Source organism: Rana temporaria (assembly GCF_905171775.1).
Source record: "Rana temporaria chromosome 4 unlocalized genomic scaffold, aRanTem1.1 chr4z, whole genome shotgun sequence".
Taxonomy (NCBI): Eukaryota; Metazoa; Chordata; class Amphibia; order Anura; family Ranidae; genus Rana; species Rana temporaria.
Genome location: NW_024404463.1, coordinates 38,787 through 60,696, shown reverse-complemented (window position 1 = coordinate 60,696; position 21,910 = coordinate 38,787). Strand labels below are relative to the sequence as shown.

General features: G+C 51.0%; 1 protein-coding gene across 2 annotated transcripts in view; it reads right to left on the bottom strand.

The window, feature by feature from the left end:
- The window catches only part of GNMT (glycine N-methyltransferase), a 61,106-nt gene that overhangs the window by 557 nt on the left and 38,639 nt on the right, over positions 1-21,910 (bottom strand). For both annotated transcript variants that reach the window (XM_040334331.1, XM_040334332.1), the window contains exons 3-5: positions 16,138-16,251; positions 4,046-4,188; positions 3,856-3,974 (exon numbers count right to left, since the gene is read on the bottom strand). In XM_040334331.1, coding sequence (XP_040190265.1) covers positions 3,856-3,974; positions 4,046-4,188; positions 16,138-16,251 — 376 coding nt within the window. The remainder of the gene's footprint in view (positions 1-3,855; positions 3,975-4,045; positions 4,189-16,137; positions 16,252-21,910) is intronic.

Below are 21,910 nucleotides of genomic sequence, written 5' to 3'. Positions count from 1 at the left end.
ATAGAATGAACTTCGTCATACTGGGAGGCAGGAACCAATCAGACAGATGGATCCAAGCAGCAGAAGGTCGTGAACTTCTTACCAATGCAATACCGACTTTTCCCACAAGGGGGTGGAGGCTTCCTAGGCCAATAGAGGTGTGTATAGGTGGGTGTGTCTCGCCTCCCCGGAGGGCGTAACCATTCGGGCCCCATCCTCCGTCTGACCCTCTCCGGAGAGTATCTGGCCAATGGACAAGCAGGGAAAGGCGTCGCCCCATTATGGGCCCCGCCTCCATTACAGAGAGGAGAGGGACCGCCCACCTTTGTAAAATATGAACCTAGTGGGCGCAGAGTGAATGGGGGGAGGGGCGCAGAGTGAATGGGGGGAGGGGCGCAGAGTGAATGGGGGAGGGGCACAGAGTGAACAGGGAGGAGGGGGTGCAGAGTGAATGGGGGGAGGGGCACAGAGTGAACGGGGGGAGGGGGCACAGAGTGAACGGGGGAGGGGGCACAGAGTGAACGGGGGGAGGGGACGCAGAGTGAATGGGGGGAGGGGCGCAGAGTGAACAGGGGGAGGGGGCGCAGAGTGAATGGGGGGAGGGGCGCAGAGTGAACGGGGGGAGGGGCACAGAGTGAATGGGGGGAGGGGGCACAGAGTGAATGGGGGGAGGGGCGCAGAGTGAACAGGGGGAGGGGGCGCAGAGTGAACGGGGGGAGGGGATGCAGAGTGAATGGGGGGAGGGGCACAGAGTGAATGGGGGGAGGGGCACAGAGTGAACGGGGGGAGGGGGCACAGAGTGAACGGGGGGAGGGGGCGCAGAGTGAATGGGGAGAGGGGCGCAGGGTGAACGGGGGAGGGGGCACAGAGTGAACGGGGGGAGGGGACGCAGAGTGAATGGGGGGAGGGGCACAGAGTGAATGGGGGGAGGGGCACAGAGTGAACGGGGGGAGGGGGCACAGAGTGAACGGGGGGAGGGGCACAGAGTGAACGGGGGGAGGGGGCACAGAGTGAACGGGGGGAGGGGACGCAGAGTGAATGGGGGGAGGGGCACAGAGTGAATGGGGGGAGGGGCACAGAGTGAACGGGGGGAGGGGGCACAGAGTGAACGGGGGGAGGGGGCACAGAGTGAACGGGGGGAGGGGACGCAGAGTGAATGGGGGGAGGGGCGCAGAGTGAATGGGGGAGGGGCGCAGAGTGAATGGGGGAGGGGCGCAGAGTGAACGGGGGGAGGGGCACAGAGTGAACAGGGAGGAGGGGGCGCAGAGTGAACGGGGGGAGGGGGCGCAGAGTGAACGGGGGGAGGGGCACAGAGTGAACAGGGAGGAGGGGGTGCAGAGTGAATGGGGGGAGGGGGTGCAGAGTGAACGGGGGAGGGGGAGGGGGGCCGACCATCTCATTCATCAAGTAGAAAAGCTATAATGTATCTGAATAGTTGACTGTCTAGAAATTGAAGCAATATATATATTTGGGGGGCAATGAGAATGTGAAAACTTATTTTGGGGCCTGGTGGTCACTCTAACCCTAATGCTGGGATTGGGGGATGGGACAGCCAAGAGTTATCAAACAAAGCAACTGACACCACTGATGGGGGTTATTGTTGTAGCACTGACACCAATGATGGGGGTTATTGTTGCAGCACTGACTTCAATGATGGGGGTTATTGTTGCAGCACTGACACCAATGATGGGGGTTATTGTTGCAGCACTGACACCACTGATGGGGGTTATTGTTGCAGCACTGACACCAATGATGGGGGTTATTGTTGCAGCACTGACACCACTGATGGGGGTTATTGTTGCAGCACTGACACCAATGATGGGGGTTATTGTTGCAGCACTGACACCAATGATGGGGGTTAATGTTGCAGCACTGACACCAATGATGGGGGTTATTGTTGCAGCACTGACACCAATGATGGGGGTTGTTGTTGCAGCACTGACACCACTGATGGGGGTTATTGTTGCAGCACTGACACCACTGATGGGGGTTATTGTTGCAGCACTGACACCAATGATGGGGGTTATTGTTGCAGCACTGACACCAATGGTGGGGGTTATTATTGCAGCACTGACACCAATGATGGGGGTTATTGTTGCAGCACTGACACCAATGATGGGGGTTATTGTTGCAGCACTGACACCAATGATGGGGGTTGTTGTTGCAGCACTGACACCAATGATGGGGGTTGTTGTTGCAGCACTGACACCAATGATGGGGGTTATTGTTGTAGCACTGACACCAATGATGGGGGTTATTATTGCAGCACTGACACCAATGATGGGGGTTATTGTTGCAGCACTGACACCACTGATGGGGGTTATTATTGCAGCACTGACACCAATGATGGGGGTTATTGTTGCAGCACTGACACCAATGATGGGGGTTATTATTGCAGCACTGACACCAATGATGGGGGTTATTGTTGCAGCACTGACACCACTGATGGGGGTTATTGTTGCAGCACTGACACCAATGATGGGGGTTATTGTTGCAGCACTGACACCACTGATGGGGGTTATTATTGCAGCACTGACACCAATGATGGGGGTTATTGTTGCAGCACTGACACCACTGATGGGGGTTATTATTGCAGCACTGACACCACTGATGGGGGTTATTATTGCAGCACTGACACCAATGATGGGGGTTATTATTGCAGCACTGACACCACTGATGGGGGTTATTATTGCAGCACTGACACCAATGATGGGGGTTATTGTTGCAGCACTGACACCAATGATGGGGGTTATTATTGCAGCACTGACACCAATGATGGGGGTTATTGTTGCAGCACTGACACCACTGATGGGGGTTATTATTGCAGCACTGACACCACTGATGGGGGTTATTATTGCAGCACTGACACCAATGATGGGGGTTGTTGCAGCACTGAGGATGTCTGATTGATTATGGACAGGCATGTTTATGGCACCCCCATCCATGCCATGGTTGGACCTTCTGACACTTATCTCTACAATTGACCTCACCCCAAACGCCAGCTCTAATGCCGCGTACACACGATCGGAAATTCCAACAAGAAAAGTTCCATGTGAGCTTTTGGCGGTAAATTCCGACCGTGTGTATTCTCCAACTGACTTTTTCTGTCGGAATTTAGAGCTGGTTCTCAATTTTTCCGACGGGAAAACCAACAAAAAAACACGCATGCTCGGAATCATTGAACTTCATTTTTCTCGGCTCGTTGTGTTGTCAGTGTGTGCAAGAAAAGTTTGAGCCAAAATTCTGTCGGAAAAATTCCACGGTTTTCTTGTCGGAGTTTCCGATCGTCTGACACCAACCCAAAGACTTTTACAGCTCTGCGCCGATCTTGCACCAGGTTGATCGGAATTCCATTGTGTGGATTTGTGGTCGGGGTCAGGGTCGGGGTCGGGGTCGGGGTTGGGGTCGGGGTTGGGGTCAGGGTCGGGGTCAGGGTCAGGGTCGGGGTCAGGGTCGGGGTCAGGGTCGGGGTCAGGGTCAGGGTCGGGGTCGGGGTCAGGGTCGGGGTCAGGGTTGGGGTCAGGGTCGGGATCGGGATCGGGTCGGGGTCAGGGTCAGGGTCGGGGTCGGAGTCGGGGTCAGGGTCGGGGTCAGGGTCGGGGTCGGAGTCGGGGTCGGGGTCAGGGTCGGGGTCAGGGTCGAGGTCGGGGTCAGGGTCGGGATCGGGTCGGGGTCAGGGTCGGGGTCAGGGTCAGGGTCGGGGTCGGAGTCGGGGTCAGGGTCAGGGTCGGGGTCAGGGTCGGAGTCGGGGTCAGGGTCGGGGTCAGGGTCGGAGTCGGGGTCAGGGTCGGAGTCGGGGTCAGGGTCGGGGTCAGGGTCGGGGTCAGGGTCGGGGTCGGGGGTCGGCACATTGGAAGCAGTAATATGAATCAGTACCTGACGTCTGCCTGGGACTCCTCTGTAGCCGGAATGTGGACAGTGTAGTCCAGGGTCACCATGTGCGCTTTGTTATTCACCAATAAGACGGAGGTAGAGATGTCCTGGGTCAAGTCACTCTGTGGAGACATAAAAGGATCTGTCAGCAGGAAGTGTAATACCAGAAGAGTCCTGTGGAGGCGCCCCTCACCTTGTAGTAAATGTTCTTCCCCTGAGGAGCACAGCCAGTGTTCAGGATGTAGTCATAATTTCTATGATCAATAATAAATATTCCTCCCGGGCGGACCATGCTTGCAATGTTGTGAAGAGCCAGACGCTGGTCGCTCTGATCTCCTAATGTGACAGAAAGTGAATGGTGAGCATAAAAAACTCCACAAACCTGTCATACTGAGGGTCCTCTGACCCCATCTACCACTGAGGGTCCTCTGACCCCATCTACCACTGAGGGTCCTCTGACCCCATCTACCACTGAGGGTCCTCTGACCCCATCCACCACTGAGGGTCCTCTGAACCCATCTACCACTGAGAGTCCTCTGACCCCATCTACCACTGAGGGTCCCCTGACCCCATCTACCACTGAGGGTCCTCTGACCCCATCTACCACTGAGGGTCCCCTGACCCCATCTACCACTGAGGGTCCTCTGACCCCATCTACCACTGAGGGCCCTCTGACCCCATCTACTGAGTGTCCTCTGACCCCATCTACCACTGAGGGTCCTCTGATCCCATCTACCACTGAGAGTCCTCTGACCCCATCTACCACTGAGGGTCCTCTGACCCCATCTACCGCTGAGGGTCCTCTGACCCCATCTATCGCTGAGGGTCCTCTGACCCCATCTACCTCTGAGGGTCCTCTGACCCCATCTACCTCTGAGGGTCCTCTGACCCCATCTACCACTGAGAGTCCTCTGACTCCATCCACCACTGATGGTCCTCTGACACCATCCACCAGTGAGAGTCCTCTGACACCATCTACCACTGAGGGTCCTCTGACACCATCCACCAGTGAGAGCCCTCTGACCCCCCATCTACTACTGATGGTCCTCTGACCCCCATCTACCAATCAGGTCCTCTGATCCCATATACCACTGAGGGTCCTCTGACTCCATCCACCACTGATTGGCTGCTGATGTTGGCTTTCATTTCTCCTGTCCGGCACACACACCTCCCAACTTTATGAGATGGAAATGAGGAACACCTATTACCAAAAGTATGTAGGCATAGGACACACCCCCTGCCACGCCCCTTAAAAGAGCATTGTAAAAAATAATATTTGCTGAGCACCCTATAGCAGGGCAGCGGCTGTGTGCAGGATCACGTATGTATATATATATATGTAGCACCCCCTAGAAGAGCAATGTCGTTTTTTGAGAGTATGTCAATTTCCAGGCATGGCTGGCAGAAAAGTCTGAGTGTGTTCTTGTGATCTGGGTTGGGAGTGGCTCAGAGTAGAGCTGGGTGACTCACTCTCACTTCTTTCCAGAATGTTCTGGTTCTTTCTGCAAAGAAAGGTGGAGAGGGGAGGTGGAGCCACCTGGGGTATTCTAGGGAGCCCTGATCAATCCCTAACTTGGATTGGCAGGGGGCAGGCTTCCCCAAACATAGGTCAGCCCTAAATGGGTCAGACATTTGTTCAGGAGGAAGTTAGAAATGGAATGTTAGGCTGTCCTAAGGGCCTTTGTCTGGGGGAAAGGGTGACCCTGGGCCTGGGCTCGGGTGCGGACGGGGCCCTCTTACAACCAACAGAGGTGTCCTGGTCAAGAGACACAGGAGGAGCAAGAGAGGACAGTGGGAGAACACTGTCAGGCAAGTCTCCAGGAGTTCCACAGAGGCAGCCAGGAGGGCTGATGAGTAAGAACACCGTCAGGAGGACTGGGAGGCACGCCTGAGAGGACTGAGATGGAGTGGTCTGGGATGGGTGCAGAGCCAGTCTGGAGAATGGTGGTGGCACAGGCAGTGAAGGGAGGCAGCTGCAGCCAGCAGGGCTGGCAGTGCCTGAAGAGGTGGTACTGGGAGCAGTAGCCACAGGGACAGCTAGCACTGGAACTTTCTATATTTCGCTACACCATAGGCACCTGCGGTCCCTGCCTGTAAAGGGCCTTTGCTTTGGGCCTGGCAGTGCCTGAAGAGGTGGTACTGGGAGCAGTAGCCACAGGGACAGCTAGCGCTGGAACTTTCTATATTTCGCTACACCATAGGCGCCTGTGGTCCCTGCCTGTAAAGGGCTTTTGCTTTGGGCCTGGCAGTGCCTGAAGAGGTGGTACTGGGAGCAGTAGCCACAGGGACAGCTAGCACCGGAACTTTCTATATTTCGCTACACCATAGGCGCCTGCGGTCCCTGCCTGTAAAGGGTTTTTGCTTTGGGCCTGGCAGTGCGCTAGCTAGTGTAGCACGGTCCTCTTGAGGACTGCTTGGATTTACCTGCTCATCTGCATCCCCATGACCCTGTAAACCTTCCAACCCACCTAACACTCTGGGTTCAGACATCTTTCCACCAGCATCTTTAAATGACACGTCACACAGATCAATATGTTTATAGTAAAGAGGAGATCCACCTCAACAAAAAATATTAAAAGCCAGCAGCTACAAATACTGCAGCTGCTGACTTTTAATAAATGGACACTTACCTGTCCAGGGTGGCCGCAAAGTCGGCAATCGCTTGTCTCTCGGCTGCCCCTGCCGCCATCCTCGGTGAGGAAACCAGGAAGTGAAGCGTTGCGGCTTCACTGCCCGGTTCCCTACTGCGCATGCGCGAGTCGCGCCACACATTTTGACTGGTCCCTTGGGTTCACTGGAACTGTGTGTTTCCCAGAACACAGTTGGGGGGGGGATTCTGTGGATATTTTGCGGATATCTCTCTACCAGAAGTGGGTGCAAACACCTGTATCTGCACCCCCCCCCCCCTGAAAGGTGCCAATTGTGGCACCGGAGGGGGGAGGAATCCAATGAGCGGAAGTTCCACTTTAGGGTGGAACTCCGCTTTAACTCAGCTTTTACTGGAGTAGCAAAGTAGTATTCATTTACAAAGGAGGACAACTGAGTTCTGAATTGTTTCCAGACTTGGTAGAGGAATTCCCCAGAGACAATTTCCCAGTATGGAGATATAATATATGTACAGGGAGATACCACCTGGAGCATGACCTGCAGGACAATAAAGGGTTAAGTGTTTAATGCAGGTAGTTACACTCTAAAGGGGAGCCTTTAAATTCAACCTTTAAATCCTAATGAGAGATCAGAAAGAATAAGGATAGTGTTGGGCCCTTTAAATAATAACAACAGCAGAGTCCGAGGTGCAGGCCTGATAGTCTTCACCGGCAGTTGGAGCTCATCCGATTATATCCAATAAGGCACAGTGTTGTATTGATAGACTGACTGGCATTGAAATGGTTGTAGGTAGAGGTGTCTATGTACAGTGTTCAAGTGTTCCCAAGGTAAAGGTGTCTGTACACAGTGTTCCAATAAAGTAACCAGGGAAATATTGCAGAAGATAGGCTATTGGCCTCTCACCAACAACTAAACAGAACTGGATGCCTTGGAGACAGTGACCCGGAAAGAGACATCCGTCCGAATCACATTGAGCCACACCAGAAAGGGAGATTAGGGAAGTAAACAAGTGGCTGAGGATCTGGTGTAGTAAGGAGGGGTTTGGGTTCCTGGAGGACTGGGCCGACTTCTCAGTCGATCACCAGTACTATAGAAGGGACGGAATTCACCTAAATGAGGGGGGTGCAGATCAGCTGGGAATGATGGCCAAAAAGTTAGAGGGGTTTTTAAACTATGCAAAGGGGAGAGGGTCCAGAGGTAGAGCTAGTCAGCACGGAACATATTGCAGAGGGTAGTATTGGGGGCATTAGTGGTAGGTTGACCAAAGCACATAGACCCGATTATAGTATAGTAGAAAGTACTAGTTGGAACACCCAATAAGAGGATAGTATGCGATCAGTCTAAACTACGTGGCATGTTCCCTGATGCCAGGAGCCTGGAGGACAAGATGGGAGAAGGAGAGATACTGCTGTACGAGGAGGATTTCAGAGACTTGGCTCAACAGCTCTCATGATTGGCTGATGACCATTTAATGGTATTCCCTTTATCGCAGGGATAGAGGGGGTAATAAAGGGGGAGGGGTATGCCTGTATATCAAGAATAATGTACAAGGGAATGTGAGAGATGACGTCACTAAGGGAGCGGGGGAGGAGATGGAAACTTTATGGGTGGAGCTCCAAAGGGATGAAGCTAAGGGGAAAATAATACTGGGAGTATGCTATAGGCCCCCTAACCTGGGGGAGGGGGAGACGGACCTCCTATCACAATTTGGATTAGCAGCAAGGATGGGAAGTGTTATCATAATGGGGGATTTTACTAATCCAGACATAGACTGGGGGGGAGGGAACCGCGCATTCATCTGAGGCTCGCCAGTTCCTAAATGTCTGGCAGGACAATTTCATGGGTCAGGTGGAAGACGCACCAACTAGAAATAAAGCGTTACTGGATCTACTGATTACCAACAATACAGACCTGATCACAGAGGGGGAAATTCGGGGGAATTTAGGAAACGGCGATCACAGGTCACTTGTCTTCAGTATAAATCACACAAATAGGAAACATAAGGGGAACACAAAGACACTGAATTTCAAAAGAGCGACTTCCTTAAACTACAATCCTTCCTAGAAGATAAATTGGGATAAAATCTTAGGAACAAAGAACATGGAGGAAAGACGGGTTTACTATTAAATAAGGGTGTAACGGCTACCCACTGGTGTGAGGGTCTCAGCCGCTGGAGACGACCTTTTCCCTGGCAAGCTGCGATATGCAGGTACCGCCGGTATATCCCATCGAACGCCCTTTCAAGAAACGAGACGGACTACGTTTGCAGAGTCAAGCAGACTAACTTTTAATGTCAAATTTTTCCTCCTTATATCTGGTTACAAACTGTACAGAAACAAATGACACTCCCCCCCCCCAGGGGGGACTTCAATACACACACTTTGAAACAATGACATTCCCTTGAGCTAATCAGCCGCTAGACTTTTTGGCTCCTAACTTAACTTGATCAGACAATAGAATTCAATTAACCTTTAAAACAATTATCACTCACACATAATCCCCATCAGCATACACCTAACAGGGGACTGTTAACTTCACAAGAGAGAGTTCTCATTAGCTATGCGAAGGGTACATTAGCATTCAGCAGTGAAAGAGACTTGTCCAATTAACCCTTTGAGCTCAGAATACAATGTGGTGCATCCAATTGTGACAAGCCATGCAGTTCCTTGTAGTCCTCCCTGAATGACGATTATAACTGTCCCGGCAGCATGCATATGTCCGTTACACTACTCCCCTTTTGTGGAACACTCCGGCAGACCCGGATTGATCTTTTTCGGATCAACTTGGGGATGTCCGGTCTGCTGTTAGGGTAAAAGTTCCGTTTGCCTGGACAGTCCGTCGGCCTTCCCATTGGCTTACCAGGTCGGTAGCTGATGGTGACGGTGAATAATAGAATTCAATTCTGGAACAGTCACTTGCTTTGCTCTCTCAATGGCTCCCAAAACCTGTTGCTGATGCTCTTGGGACAGATACGGCACAACCTGGATGCAAATCCCATTTAATCTTTTGACAATTTCCGCCTGTTTGTGCATTTCAATGTTCAAGCCACGGGACATCTCATAATACATGACATAGTGTCGTTGCATCTCTGATTTCTCACTGGCCAACTTGTCACATTCCCATTTTAGACTGTGATATTGTGCCGGATCTACAGTACATGTCGGGGAAGGTAGTCTTACCCGGTTCTCAGCAGCAAGCGGGTTGATTCCAGCAACGCGGGTGGTCACGTGACAAGCAGCAGCAGGTGTGGGTAAATAAGCCGAAGTCAGAGGGCCAATGTCGTTGCCCAGCACCACCTCGGCAGGTAGGTTGTCCATGATGCCAAATGTGGTCTTTCCTGACCCGGCTCCCCAGTCTAAGTGCACCCGGGTGGTGGGTACGCGAAATGCAGCACCCCCTGCGACCCGGACGGCAACTGTGCGAGTGGACACGTTCTCTGGCTTTACCAGATGTTTTTGAATCAGAGTGATAGTAGTCCCGGAATCTCTTAGGCCTTGTGCTACTTGTACATTCACTCGTACCTCCTGACGGTGATGCTGACGGTTATCAGGAGAGGCCGCTTGTATTGGGTCTGCCTCATACCAAATTCCCAGACATTCCTCAGGGCCCCCCTCGGTCTCCAGGCAGTGGGCCGCAGAGGGACGTGATGGAGTGACCTCTGTGTTGGGTGTTGTGCGTCTCCAGTTGTTATTTGTAGCTCTCAAAGGGCAATAACGAGCAATATGTCCCGTGCCGCTGCAGTGATGGCACGTCACCCTAGGCGAATCCCGGGGGTAGTTGCTAGGCCCCTGAGGACGTGGTGGGACTGGAGCCCGAAACTCTGGGCGTGGGGTGACGGTTGGAGTACGCGGTTCTACCTTCTGAGCAAGCCGCATAGTACCCTGGCTTACTTTCCTTGTCTCCGCATACTCATCTGCTAGCCGAGCCGCCTCGTTTAAGTTAGCGGGACGGCGATCTCGTACCCAGTCTTGTATGTCTGCGGCCAGGTCTTGGAAGAAATGTTCCATTAGGAACAGCTGCAATACTTCCTCCCCGGTGTTGGCCTTGCACCCTTGGACCCAAAGGGATGCCACCCTTTGTAACTGGTTGGCCCATTCCATGTGGGAGTCCACAGCCATCTTCTTGGACTCCCGGAAGCGCCGGCGGTAGGCTTCTGACGTTACGGCATATCGGGTTAGCAGCGCCTTTTTAACTTGCTGATATTGTAAAATATCCTCTGGAGCGAGAGCCCGAAAGGCTTCATTGGCTTTGCCCGACAATTTCCCCGACAAAATAGTGACCCACTGGTCTGGTGGTACCTGGTGTAGTGAGCACTGCCTCTCAAAGTCCGCCAAATATCCATCTATTTCCTCCTCACTTTCTACAAAAGCTTTAAATGCAGTGAATGGTATTTTCTTTCCTGTAGCAGCAGGTGGGGGAGTAGGAACTGCAGGTGTAATGGGCTGTCTCGCTCTTACCAGTTCCAGTTCTTGTCCCCTCTTCGTTTGTATCTCCTCCCTTGCTTCCCGGAACAGCTGGTATATTAGTTCCACGGACGTTTCTGGATACAACGATAATCTCCGCTGTACAATCCCAGTAATTACATCTTCTTCGCTGACCGGTGCAAGGGGCTCCGTTCCTTCCATGGATCCATCCATTTCATCCAGCTCCAGCAGTTCAGCTATCAGCTCCCTCCGTGGTCTGTTGCTGGCGCTCCTACCACGACTCTCTAATAAATCTTTCAGTGTGGATCTTTTCAGCCTGGCGTACTGCGACTCCATTCAGCACTTGCTCTTTGGATAAAAGGACCATCCCACTGCTGCCACCAATGTAACGGCTACCCACTGGTGTGAGGGTCTCAGCCGTTGGAGACGTCCTTTTCCCTGGCAAGCTGCGATATTCAGGTACCGCCGGTATATCCCATCGAACACCCTTTCAAGAAACGAGACGGGCTACGTTTGCAGAGTCAAGCAGACTAACTTTTAATGTCACATTTTTCCTTCTTATATCTGGTTACAAACTGTACAGAAACAAATGACACTCCCCCCCCCCAGGGGGGACTTCAATACACACACTTTGAAACAATGACATTCCCTTGAGCCAATCAGCCGCTAGACTTTTTGGCTCCTAACTTAACTTGATCAGACAACAGAATTCAATTAACCTTTAAAACAATTATCACTCACACATAATCCCCATCAGCATACACCTCACAGGGGGGCTGTTACCTTCACAAGAGAGTTCTCATTAGCTATGTGAAGGGTACATTAGCATTCAGCAGTGAAAGAGACTTGTCCAATTAACCCTTTGAGCTCAGAATACAATGTGGTGCATCCAATTGTGACAAGCCATGCAGTTCCTTGTAGTCCTCCCTGCATGACGATTATAACTGTCCCGGCAGCATGCATATGTCCGTTACAAAGGGCATTAGCCAAATCATCCCGTTGGGAAATACATTTAAAAGAGCGAACAAAAGTTCTGGATGGCTTAACTCCAATGTAAAAATACATATAAAAGCAAAGGAGAAGAACTTTCAAAAAATACAAGCCTGAGGGATCATCATAAGCATTCAGACCTTACAAAGCAACAAGAACTGTTATGCCGCGTACACGCGATCATTTTTCAGCATGAAAAAAACTTTGTTTTTAAAAAATGTAATTTAAAATGATGGTGTGTGGGCTTCACATCATTTTTCAGGTTCTGAAAAACAACAACATTTTTTTTCAAACATGCTGCATTTTTTAACATCGTTTTAAACAATGTCGTTTTTCAGGTTGTAAAAAATGATCGTGTTTGGGCTAAAACGACGTTAAAAATCCGCGCATGCTCAGAAGCAAGTTATGAGACGGGAGCGCTCGTTTTGGTAAAACTACCATTCATAATGGAGTAAGCACATTCATCACGCTATAACAGACAGAAAAGCGCGAATCGTCTTTTACTAACACCAGAGAAAAATGTAACAATACATTTAAGTGTTTGTTCACCAATGCCAGAAGTCTGCCAAGCAAAACAGGTGAGTTGGAAGCTCTGGTGCATGAGAAGAGCTATGATGTAATCGGTATTGCTGAAACTTGGCTTCAATCCTCACATGACTGGGCTATTAATATTCCTGGCTATGCTCTCTTTCGGAAAGACAGGGTAAAAAGGAAAGGTGGAGGGGTCTGTCTCTATGTGAGAAGTGACCTCGGGGTGAGCGTGAAAGAGAACCTGGTTGATGGAGAGTGTGATGAGGCTGAAGCATTATGGGTGGAACTGCATACAGATGTGCGTAGTTCAAAATTAATCATTGGAGTTTGTTATAGACCACCCAATGTTAATGAGGAGGTGGAGACTCAGCTCCTTGCACAGATGGAAAGGGCTGCAAGGGCTGGGACGGTGATAATAATGGGGGATTTTAACTACCCAGAAATTGACTGGATTAATGGCACTTCTGGGACAGTTAAAGAACACAAATTTAAAAACCTATTGCAGGACAATTTTATGGTGCAGTTTATTGAGGCCCCAACTAGGAATGATGCCATGCAGAGCTTATTACTAATGTTCAGATAAAGGAACACCTGGGTAGCAGTGATCATAACATGATTCCATTTAATGTTAACTATAAGCAAGAAATACATACAGGAAATATTAAAACTATTTTCCAAGGATGAGGGCTGCTCTCCAGGACTTGGACTGGGAGGGACTATTGGCACCGATGAACACAGAACAGAAATGGGAATTCTTCAAAAAGACTGTGTGGAACCTCACTGCAAAGTATGTTCCCATGGGCAATAAGTTTAAAAGGCTAAAAATAAAACCTATGTGGCTCACGGTCAAAGTTAAAAAAGCTATAAACAAGAAGAAAATAGCCTTTAAAAAATCTAAAAATGAAGGAACACTAGTGTCGTTTAAATGTTATAAAGAATATAACGGAATATGTAAAAAGGAAATCAAGGATGCAAAAATTCAAAACGAACGACAGATTGCAAAAATAGGACAAATTCTTCAAATATATTAATAGTAAAAAGGTGAAGTCTGAGCATGTAGGCCCCTTACAAAATAATCTAGAGTGGGTGACTGGGGACAAAGAGAAGGCAAATTTATTAAATGCTTTCTTCAGCTCTGTGTATACAATGGAGCATGGGGGAGGGGCTCATGTCCAAAATGGGGGTGGGAGTGACACAGCCCCAAATCCACAATGGCTCAAAAGTGATCTGGTCCAGAAATATTTAGACAGAATAAAGGTGGATAAAGCACCTGGACCTGATGGCATCTGTAACGGTCACCACCGTTTACGACCTTCCATCCCATCCACGACAGCTCATTTGACACACAGACAAATCAGCAGGCCTCCCATTTTCCCAGAATCAAGACGAGACACAGCTCTGTACTTGTTCCAAATGTAATGACTCCTTTAATGGTTTCTTCTCAGCTTTTTATGCAGTTACAATCATGTGACATTATTCAAAGGGACAATGAGTTCTCCACCCCCCTAATCACACACCTAGGCTAATTACTAAACATTCTAGACGTGTCGGCGCCGGCCTATAATTATCATGATTTAATCACTGCACATTCCTTCATTAACAGCATAACAAACAAAACACCATCACACACTGAGTTCCCTAGGCAGACGTTCTGTCTCCGACAAGTACATTCCACACATAAACAGTATTTATCATACATAATTAGAGGTCTGGGAGCAGACCTGGATTAACACCTTTACACAAGGGACAATGAAATGTCTTCCAGGCCCTGACTCAATTAGCATGTCACTAGTCAGGGCTAATCATAGAATGAGTCACTATTGACTGGTTAGGGTCACAATTAACCAACATCGTGCAGTATCTCAAAATCCCGCAATACGAACTATCAGTGATGTCCCATCTCATGTAATACATGAATTATGATTCACTTGCCACCCCATGCCCAAAGGGCACAGGGTGGACTCAGACCCAAGAGTTATCAGTGACGCTGACACAGGAGTATCCCCCATCCTCACAAAGTCTCTGGGTGTCCCGGGTCATTCCGTTACAGCATCTACCTGCGGATCCTAGGTGAGTTGAGCTCTGTCATTTCAAAGCCACTGTATCTAATATTTAGGGACTCATTAATGACAGGAATAGTACCACTGGATTGGCGCAGGGCCAATGTGGTGCCCATATTTAAAAAGGGAACAAAGTCTTTACCAAGTAACTATAGACCTGGTAGTCTAACTTCTATAGTTGGGAAGATACTGGAACGTTTAATAAAAGACACATGGATGAGCTCTTGCTGGAAAAAAATTATTTAAGCAGCAGACAGCATGGAGTCATGAAAGACAGAAGTTGTCAGACAAACCTGATTTCCTTTTATGTAGAGGTAAGTAAAACCCTGGACAGAGGCGTGGCTGTGGATGTGGTATACTTGGACGTCTCTTTGCTGGATGGGGATGTCTCTTTGCTGGATGGGGCTGTCTCTTTGCTGGATGGGGATGTCTCTTTGCTGGATGGGGATGTCTCTTTGCTGGATGGGGACGTCTCTTTGCTGGATGGGGATGTCTCTTTGTGGGATGGGGCTGTCTCTTTGCTGGATGGGGACGTCTCTTTGCTGGATGGGGATGTCTCTTTGCTGGATGGGGATGTCTCTTTGCTGGATGGGGATGTCTCTTTGTGGGATGGGGCTGTCTCTTTTCTGGATGGGGCTGTCTCTTTGCTGGATGGGGATGTCTCTTTGCTGGATGGGGACGTCTCTTTGCTGGATGGGGCTGTCTCTTTGCTGGATGGGGATGTCTCTTTGCTGGATGGGGATGTCTCTTTGTGGGATGGGGATGTCTCTTTGCTGGATGGGGACGTCTCTTTGCTGGATGGGGATGTCTCTTTGCTGGATGGGGATGTCTCTTTGCTGGATGGGGATGTCTCTTTGTGGGATGGGGCTGTCTCTTTTCTGGATGGGGCTTGTGAAGGATGTCAGTGTAAATCTCCCTGCTTGGTTCATGTGTCACAAGCTATTGACATGTTAATGACCCTTCCTCAGCCAGCTCCCTAGTTCAAATGGTAATTGATTTATTGTGTGTGGGAAGGAGACCGGCCTTACTGTTTACAATGATTAGATAAGGGGCTCATGTTAATTATTCTGATTGCTTCATTGTGGTCAGGCTGTTACACCTAGTAATTAACTCCGCTGATGTCTTTATCTAAAGAAACATGTCTGCATGGTCGGCTCCGACTTGTCTCCTATAATCTGTAAGGGAAACCCCACTGTGTGAGGGGGGCGTTCCTAACAGGCTGTAACCACATATAAGCTGAGTTTTTGTGTCAATAAGGTGTCTTGTTCCAGCAGTAAGCTTGTCTCATGTGTGGCTTTCTGGGCGATTCCAGGGATATCCCTCCTCGTGGAATATTGGGGTGATTGTCGTTATGGGAAGAAGGGAACGTTGACGGGGATATCATACCGATACCGTCACAGGGCTGTCTCTTTGCTGCATGGGGATGTCTCTTTGCTGGATGGGGATGTCTCTTTGCTGGATGGGGATGTCTCTTTGCTGTAGGGGGATGTCTCTTTGCTGGATGGGGATGTCTCTTTGTGGGATGGGGGATGTCTATTTGTCGGAGTGTTATAATAAAAGTGGATGCACTGAAGGGCTCGGTGAGATGCTCCTGGGGAATGTTGGTGGTCCGGCCCGGGGGGGGGGGGCACACATTACAGAGGTCAGAGGTCAGCAGATTGTTAGGAAATTACCTTTAAAGTCGGGAAGATGAGCGAATGAATTCCCCAGACAAATAACAGCATCAAATCCCCGCCCCGGAGGAGTGACGTCCCGGTCCAGAGTCAGCCAATTTCCCTCCTCAATCACTGCAACATACAGAGAAATGATGAGGACAGAGACAGAGGACACAGACAGAGGACAGAGGACACAGACAGAGGACAGAGGACACAGACAGAGGACACAGAGTACAGAGGACACAGACAGAGGACAGAGGACACAGACAGAGGACAGAGGACACAGACAGAGGACACAGAGTACAGAGGACACAGACAGAGGACAGAGGACACAGACACAGACAGAGGACACGACAGAGGACACAGACATGGGACAGAGACAGAAGACACAGAGTACAGAGGACACAGACAGAGGACAGAGGACACAGACAGAGGACACAGACAGAGGACACAGACAGATGACAGAGGACACATACACAGACAGAGGACAGAGGACAGAGAACAGAGGACACAGACTGAGGACACAGACAGATGACAGAGGACACAGACACAGACAGAGGACACGACAGAAGACACGGACAGAGGACACAGACAGAGGACAGACAGAGGACACAGACACAGGACAGACAGAGGACACGACAGAGGACATGAACAGAGGACAGACAGAGGACACGGACAGAGGACACGGACAGAGGACACAGACAGAGGACACGGACAGAGGACAGGGACAGAGGACTCAGACAGAGGACATGGACAGAGGACAGACAGAGGACATGACAGAGGACAGACAGGACAGACAGAGGACACAGACAGAGGACAGAAAGAGGACACAGACAGAGGACACAGACAGAGGACAGAAAGAGGACACAGACAGAGGACACAGAGAGAGGACACGGACAGAGGACAGACAGAGGACACGGACAGAGGATACGGACAGAGGACACAGACACAAGACACCTGACAGAGGACACAGACAGAGGATACGACAGAGGACACGACAGATGACACGGACAGAGGACACGGACAGAGGACAGACAGAGGACATGGACAGAGGACACAGACACAGGACACAGACACAGGACACGGACAGAGGACACAGACACAGGACTCAGACAGAGGAGACAGACAGAGGTCACGGGCAGAGGACATGGACAGAGGACAGGGACAGAGGACACGACAGAGGACAGGGACAGAGGACACAGACTGAGGACAGACAGAGGACACGGACAGAGGACACGGCCAGAAGACATGGACAGAGGACAGGGACAGACAGAGGACACAACAGATGACACGGACAGAGGACACGGACAGAGGACACGACAGAGGACAGATAGAGGACACGGACAGAGGACATGACAGAGGACAGACAGAGGACAGACAGGACATGGACAGAGGACACATACAGAGGACAGACAGAGGACACGACAGAGGACACGGACAGAGGACACAGACAGAGGACAGACAGGACACAGACTGTCCTCTGTCCGTGTCCTCTGTCCCTGTCCTCTGTCCGTGTCCTCTGTCTGTGTCCTCTGTCCGTGTCCTCTGTCCCTGTCCTCTGTCCCTGTCCTCTGTCCGTGTCCTCTGTCCAAAGACACAGACAGAGGACAGGGACAGAGGACATGGACAGAGAACATGGACAGAGGACACAACAGAGGACACGGACAGAGGACACAGACAGAGGACAGACAGAGGACACAGACAGAGGACAGACAGGACACGGACAGAGGACACAGACAGAGGACAGACAGGACATGGACAGAGGACACAGAGGACAGACAGGACACGGACAGAGGACACAGACAGAGGACAGACAGGACACGGACAGAGGACACGGACAGAGGACAGGGACAGAGGACACGCACAGAGGACACCCACAGAGGACACGGACAGAGGACACAGACAGAGGACAGACAGGACACGGACAGAGGATACAGACAGAGGACAGGGACAGAGGACACGCACAGAGGACACGCACAGAGGACACGGACAGAGGACTGTGGTGGAAATTTGAAGATGTATTTAATATGTATTGTCATAATGGCACCCAGTCTTAGTACTGCCACAACCCGCTCTAAATAGAACTGACTGGGGCAGTCTGAGGCTGGTTGAATCTCGTCTGGTAGTAGAAAATGTCTTGAGGTTGGAGTGTGATGTTTGCGGCGTGGGTATATGTCCGCTAACGAGGGGCCCTCTGTGCATTTAGCACAGACGATCGTTGGGGAGGGGATGCGCTCACTCCGCGGGCACACTAGTGGTTATGGACAGATGTGCGCTCTTATCTGGGTCTTGTCTGATCAGCAGGGCTTGGGATTCGTAGCGTACGCCTGTAGATAGCTTCCTTTCCACCTTAATAAGGGTATAATCTGGATATGCATTATTCTATGGAATGGCGCAGATTAGGATTCTATCAGGCGATTAATATGAGAGCTTATGATCGGTTAGAGGCAGGGGGGGCACTCCCTGCCACGCCCATAAGCCTTTAGCAGCATTGTATGTACTTCTATGCATTGTATTGTATCCATTGTATTTTATTCTATTCATGTATTCTATGGGACTTCCTGTTAGAAGGAACGTCCTTATATGGTGTTAGCTGTGTCAGTGGAACATCATGTGTTAACCACTCCCATGAGGGAGGTGTTTAATGGGTGCAGTGAGCACTTCCTGTTTTGGGTAAATAAAGGGGGCTTGGCTGAGCCAGGAATGGCAGTCATGCTGGCAGAATGATATGAGAACAGGCTGGTGGTGGTGTCTCTTTGTATGAATGGCAGAGAATGATGGTGAGTGAATCTATTTAGCTTAAATAAGCATTATTTCATTAAGACTGGATTCTGTGCTTTATAGCACAGGGCAAAATGGCGCTGTGCTCTGCGTACGGCCTATTTTGCCACCACAGGACACAGACAGAGGACAGGGACAGAGGACAAGGACAGAGGACAGGGACAGAGGACACGGACAGAGGACACGGACAGAGGACATGGACAGAGGACAAGGACAGAGGACATGGACAGAGGACAGGGACACAGGACACAGGACACAGACAGAGGACACGGACAGAGGACACAGGACACGGACAGAGAACACGGACAGAGAACACGGACACAGGACACAGACAAAGGACACGGACACAGGATACAGACAGAGGACACGGACAGAGGACACAGACAGAGAACACGGACACAGAACACGGACAGAGGACACAGACAGAGGACACAGACAAAGGACAGAGGACACAGGACACAGACAGAGGACACGGACAGAGGACACGGACACAGGACACAGACAGAGGACACGGACAAAGGACAGAGGACAGAGAACACGGACAGAGGACACAGACAGGGACAGAGGACACAGACAGAGGACACGACAGAGGACAGACAGAGGACACAGACACAGGACACAGACACAGGACACAGACACAGGACAGACAGAGGACACAGACAGAGGACACAGACAGGGACAGAGGACACAGACAGAGGACCACGACAGAGGACAGACAGAGGACACAGACACAGGACACAGACAAGGGACAGACAGAGGACACAGACAGAGGACACAGACAGGGACAGAGGACACAGACACAGGACACAGACACAGGACAGACAGAGGACACAGACAGAGGACACGGACAGAGGACACAGACACAGGACACGGACAGAGGACACAGACAGAGGACATGGACAGAGGACAGACAGAGGACACAGGACACGGATAGAGGACACAGACACAGGACACAGACAGAAGACAGAAGACACAGACAGAGGACACAGATGCAGGACTCGGACAGAGGACACAGACAGGGACAGAGGACACAGACAGAGGACACGGACAGAGGACACAGACAAAGGACACAGACAGAGGACACAGACAGAGGACACGGACAGAGGTCACGGACAGAGGACACAGACAGAGGACACAGACAAAGGACACAGGACACAGACAGAGGACACAGACAGAGGACACGGACAGAGGACACAGACAGAGGTCACGTGCATAGGACACGGACAAAGGACACAGGACACAGACAGAGGTCACGTGCATAGGACACGGACAAAGGACACAGGACACAGACAGAGGACATGGACAGAGGACATGGACAAAGGACACGGACAGAGAACACGGACACAGGACACAGACAGAGGACACAGACACAGGACTCGGACAGAGGACACAGACAGGTACAGAGGACACAGACAGAGGACACAGACAGGGACAGAGGACACAGACAGAGGACACAGACAAAGGACACAGGACAAAGACAGAGGACACGGACACAGGACACAGACAGAGGACAGAAGATACAGACAGAGGACACGGACAAAGGACACAGGACACAGACAGAGGACACGGACAGAGGACACAGGACACGGACAGAGAACATGGACAGAGAACACGGAGACAGGACATGGACAGAGGACACGGACACAGGACACAGACAAAGGACACGGACACAGGATACAGACAGAGGACACGGACAGAGGACATGGACAGAGAACACGGACACAGGACACGGACAGAGGACACGGACACAGGACACGGACAAAGGACACGGACAGAGGACACAGACAGAGAACATGGACAAAGGACACGGACAGAGAACACAGACACAGGAGACGGACAGAGGACACAGACAGAGGACACGGACAGAGAACACAGGACACGGACAGAGGACACGGACAGAGGACATGGACAAAGGACACGGACAGAGAACACGGACACAGGACACAGACAGAGGACACAGACACAGGACTCGGACAGAGGACACAGACAGGGACAGAGGACACAGACAGAGGACACAGACAGGGTCAGAGGACACAGACAGAGGACACAGACCAAGGACACAGGACAAAGACAGAGGACACGGACACAGGACACAGACAGAGGACAGAAGATACAGACAGAGGACACGGACAAAGGACACAGGACACAGACAGAGGACACGGACAGAGGACACAGGACACGGACAGAGAACACGGACAGAGAACGCGGAGACAGGACACGGACAGAGGACACGGACAGAGGACACAGACAAAGGACACAGACAGAGGACACAGACAGAGGACACGGACACAGGATACAGACAGAGGACACGGACAGAGGACATGGACAGAGAACACGGACACAGGACACAGAAAGAGGACACGGACACAGGACACGGACAAAGGACACAGACAGAGGAGACAGACAGAGGACACGGACAGAGGACACAGACAAAGGACACGGACACAGGATACAGACAGAGGACACGGACAGAGGACACAGACAGAGAACATGGACAAAGGACACGGACAGAGAACACAGACACAGGAGACGGACAGAGGACACAGACAGAGGACACAGACAGAGGACACGGACAGAGGACACGGACACAGGACACAGACAGAGGACACGGACAGAGAACACAGGACACGGACAGAGGACACGGACACAGGACACGGACAAAGGACACAGACAGAGAACACGGACACAGGACACGGACAGAGGACACAGACAGAGGACACAGACAAAGGACACAGACAAAGGACACAGACACAGGACACGGACAGAGGACACGGACAGAGAACACGGATAGAGAATACAGACAGAGGACACGGACAAAGGACACGGACAGAGAACACGGACACAGGACACGGACAGAGGACACAGACAGAGGACACAGACAGAGGACACAGACAGAGGACACGGACAGAGAACACGGACACAGGACACAGACAGAGGACATGGACAGAGAACACGGACACAGGACACGGACAGAGGACACGGACAAAGGACACGGACAGAGAACACGGAC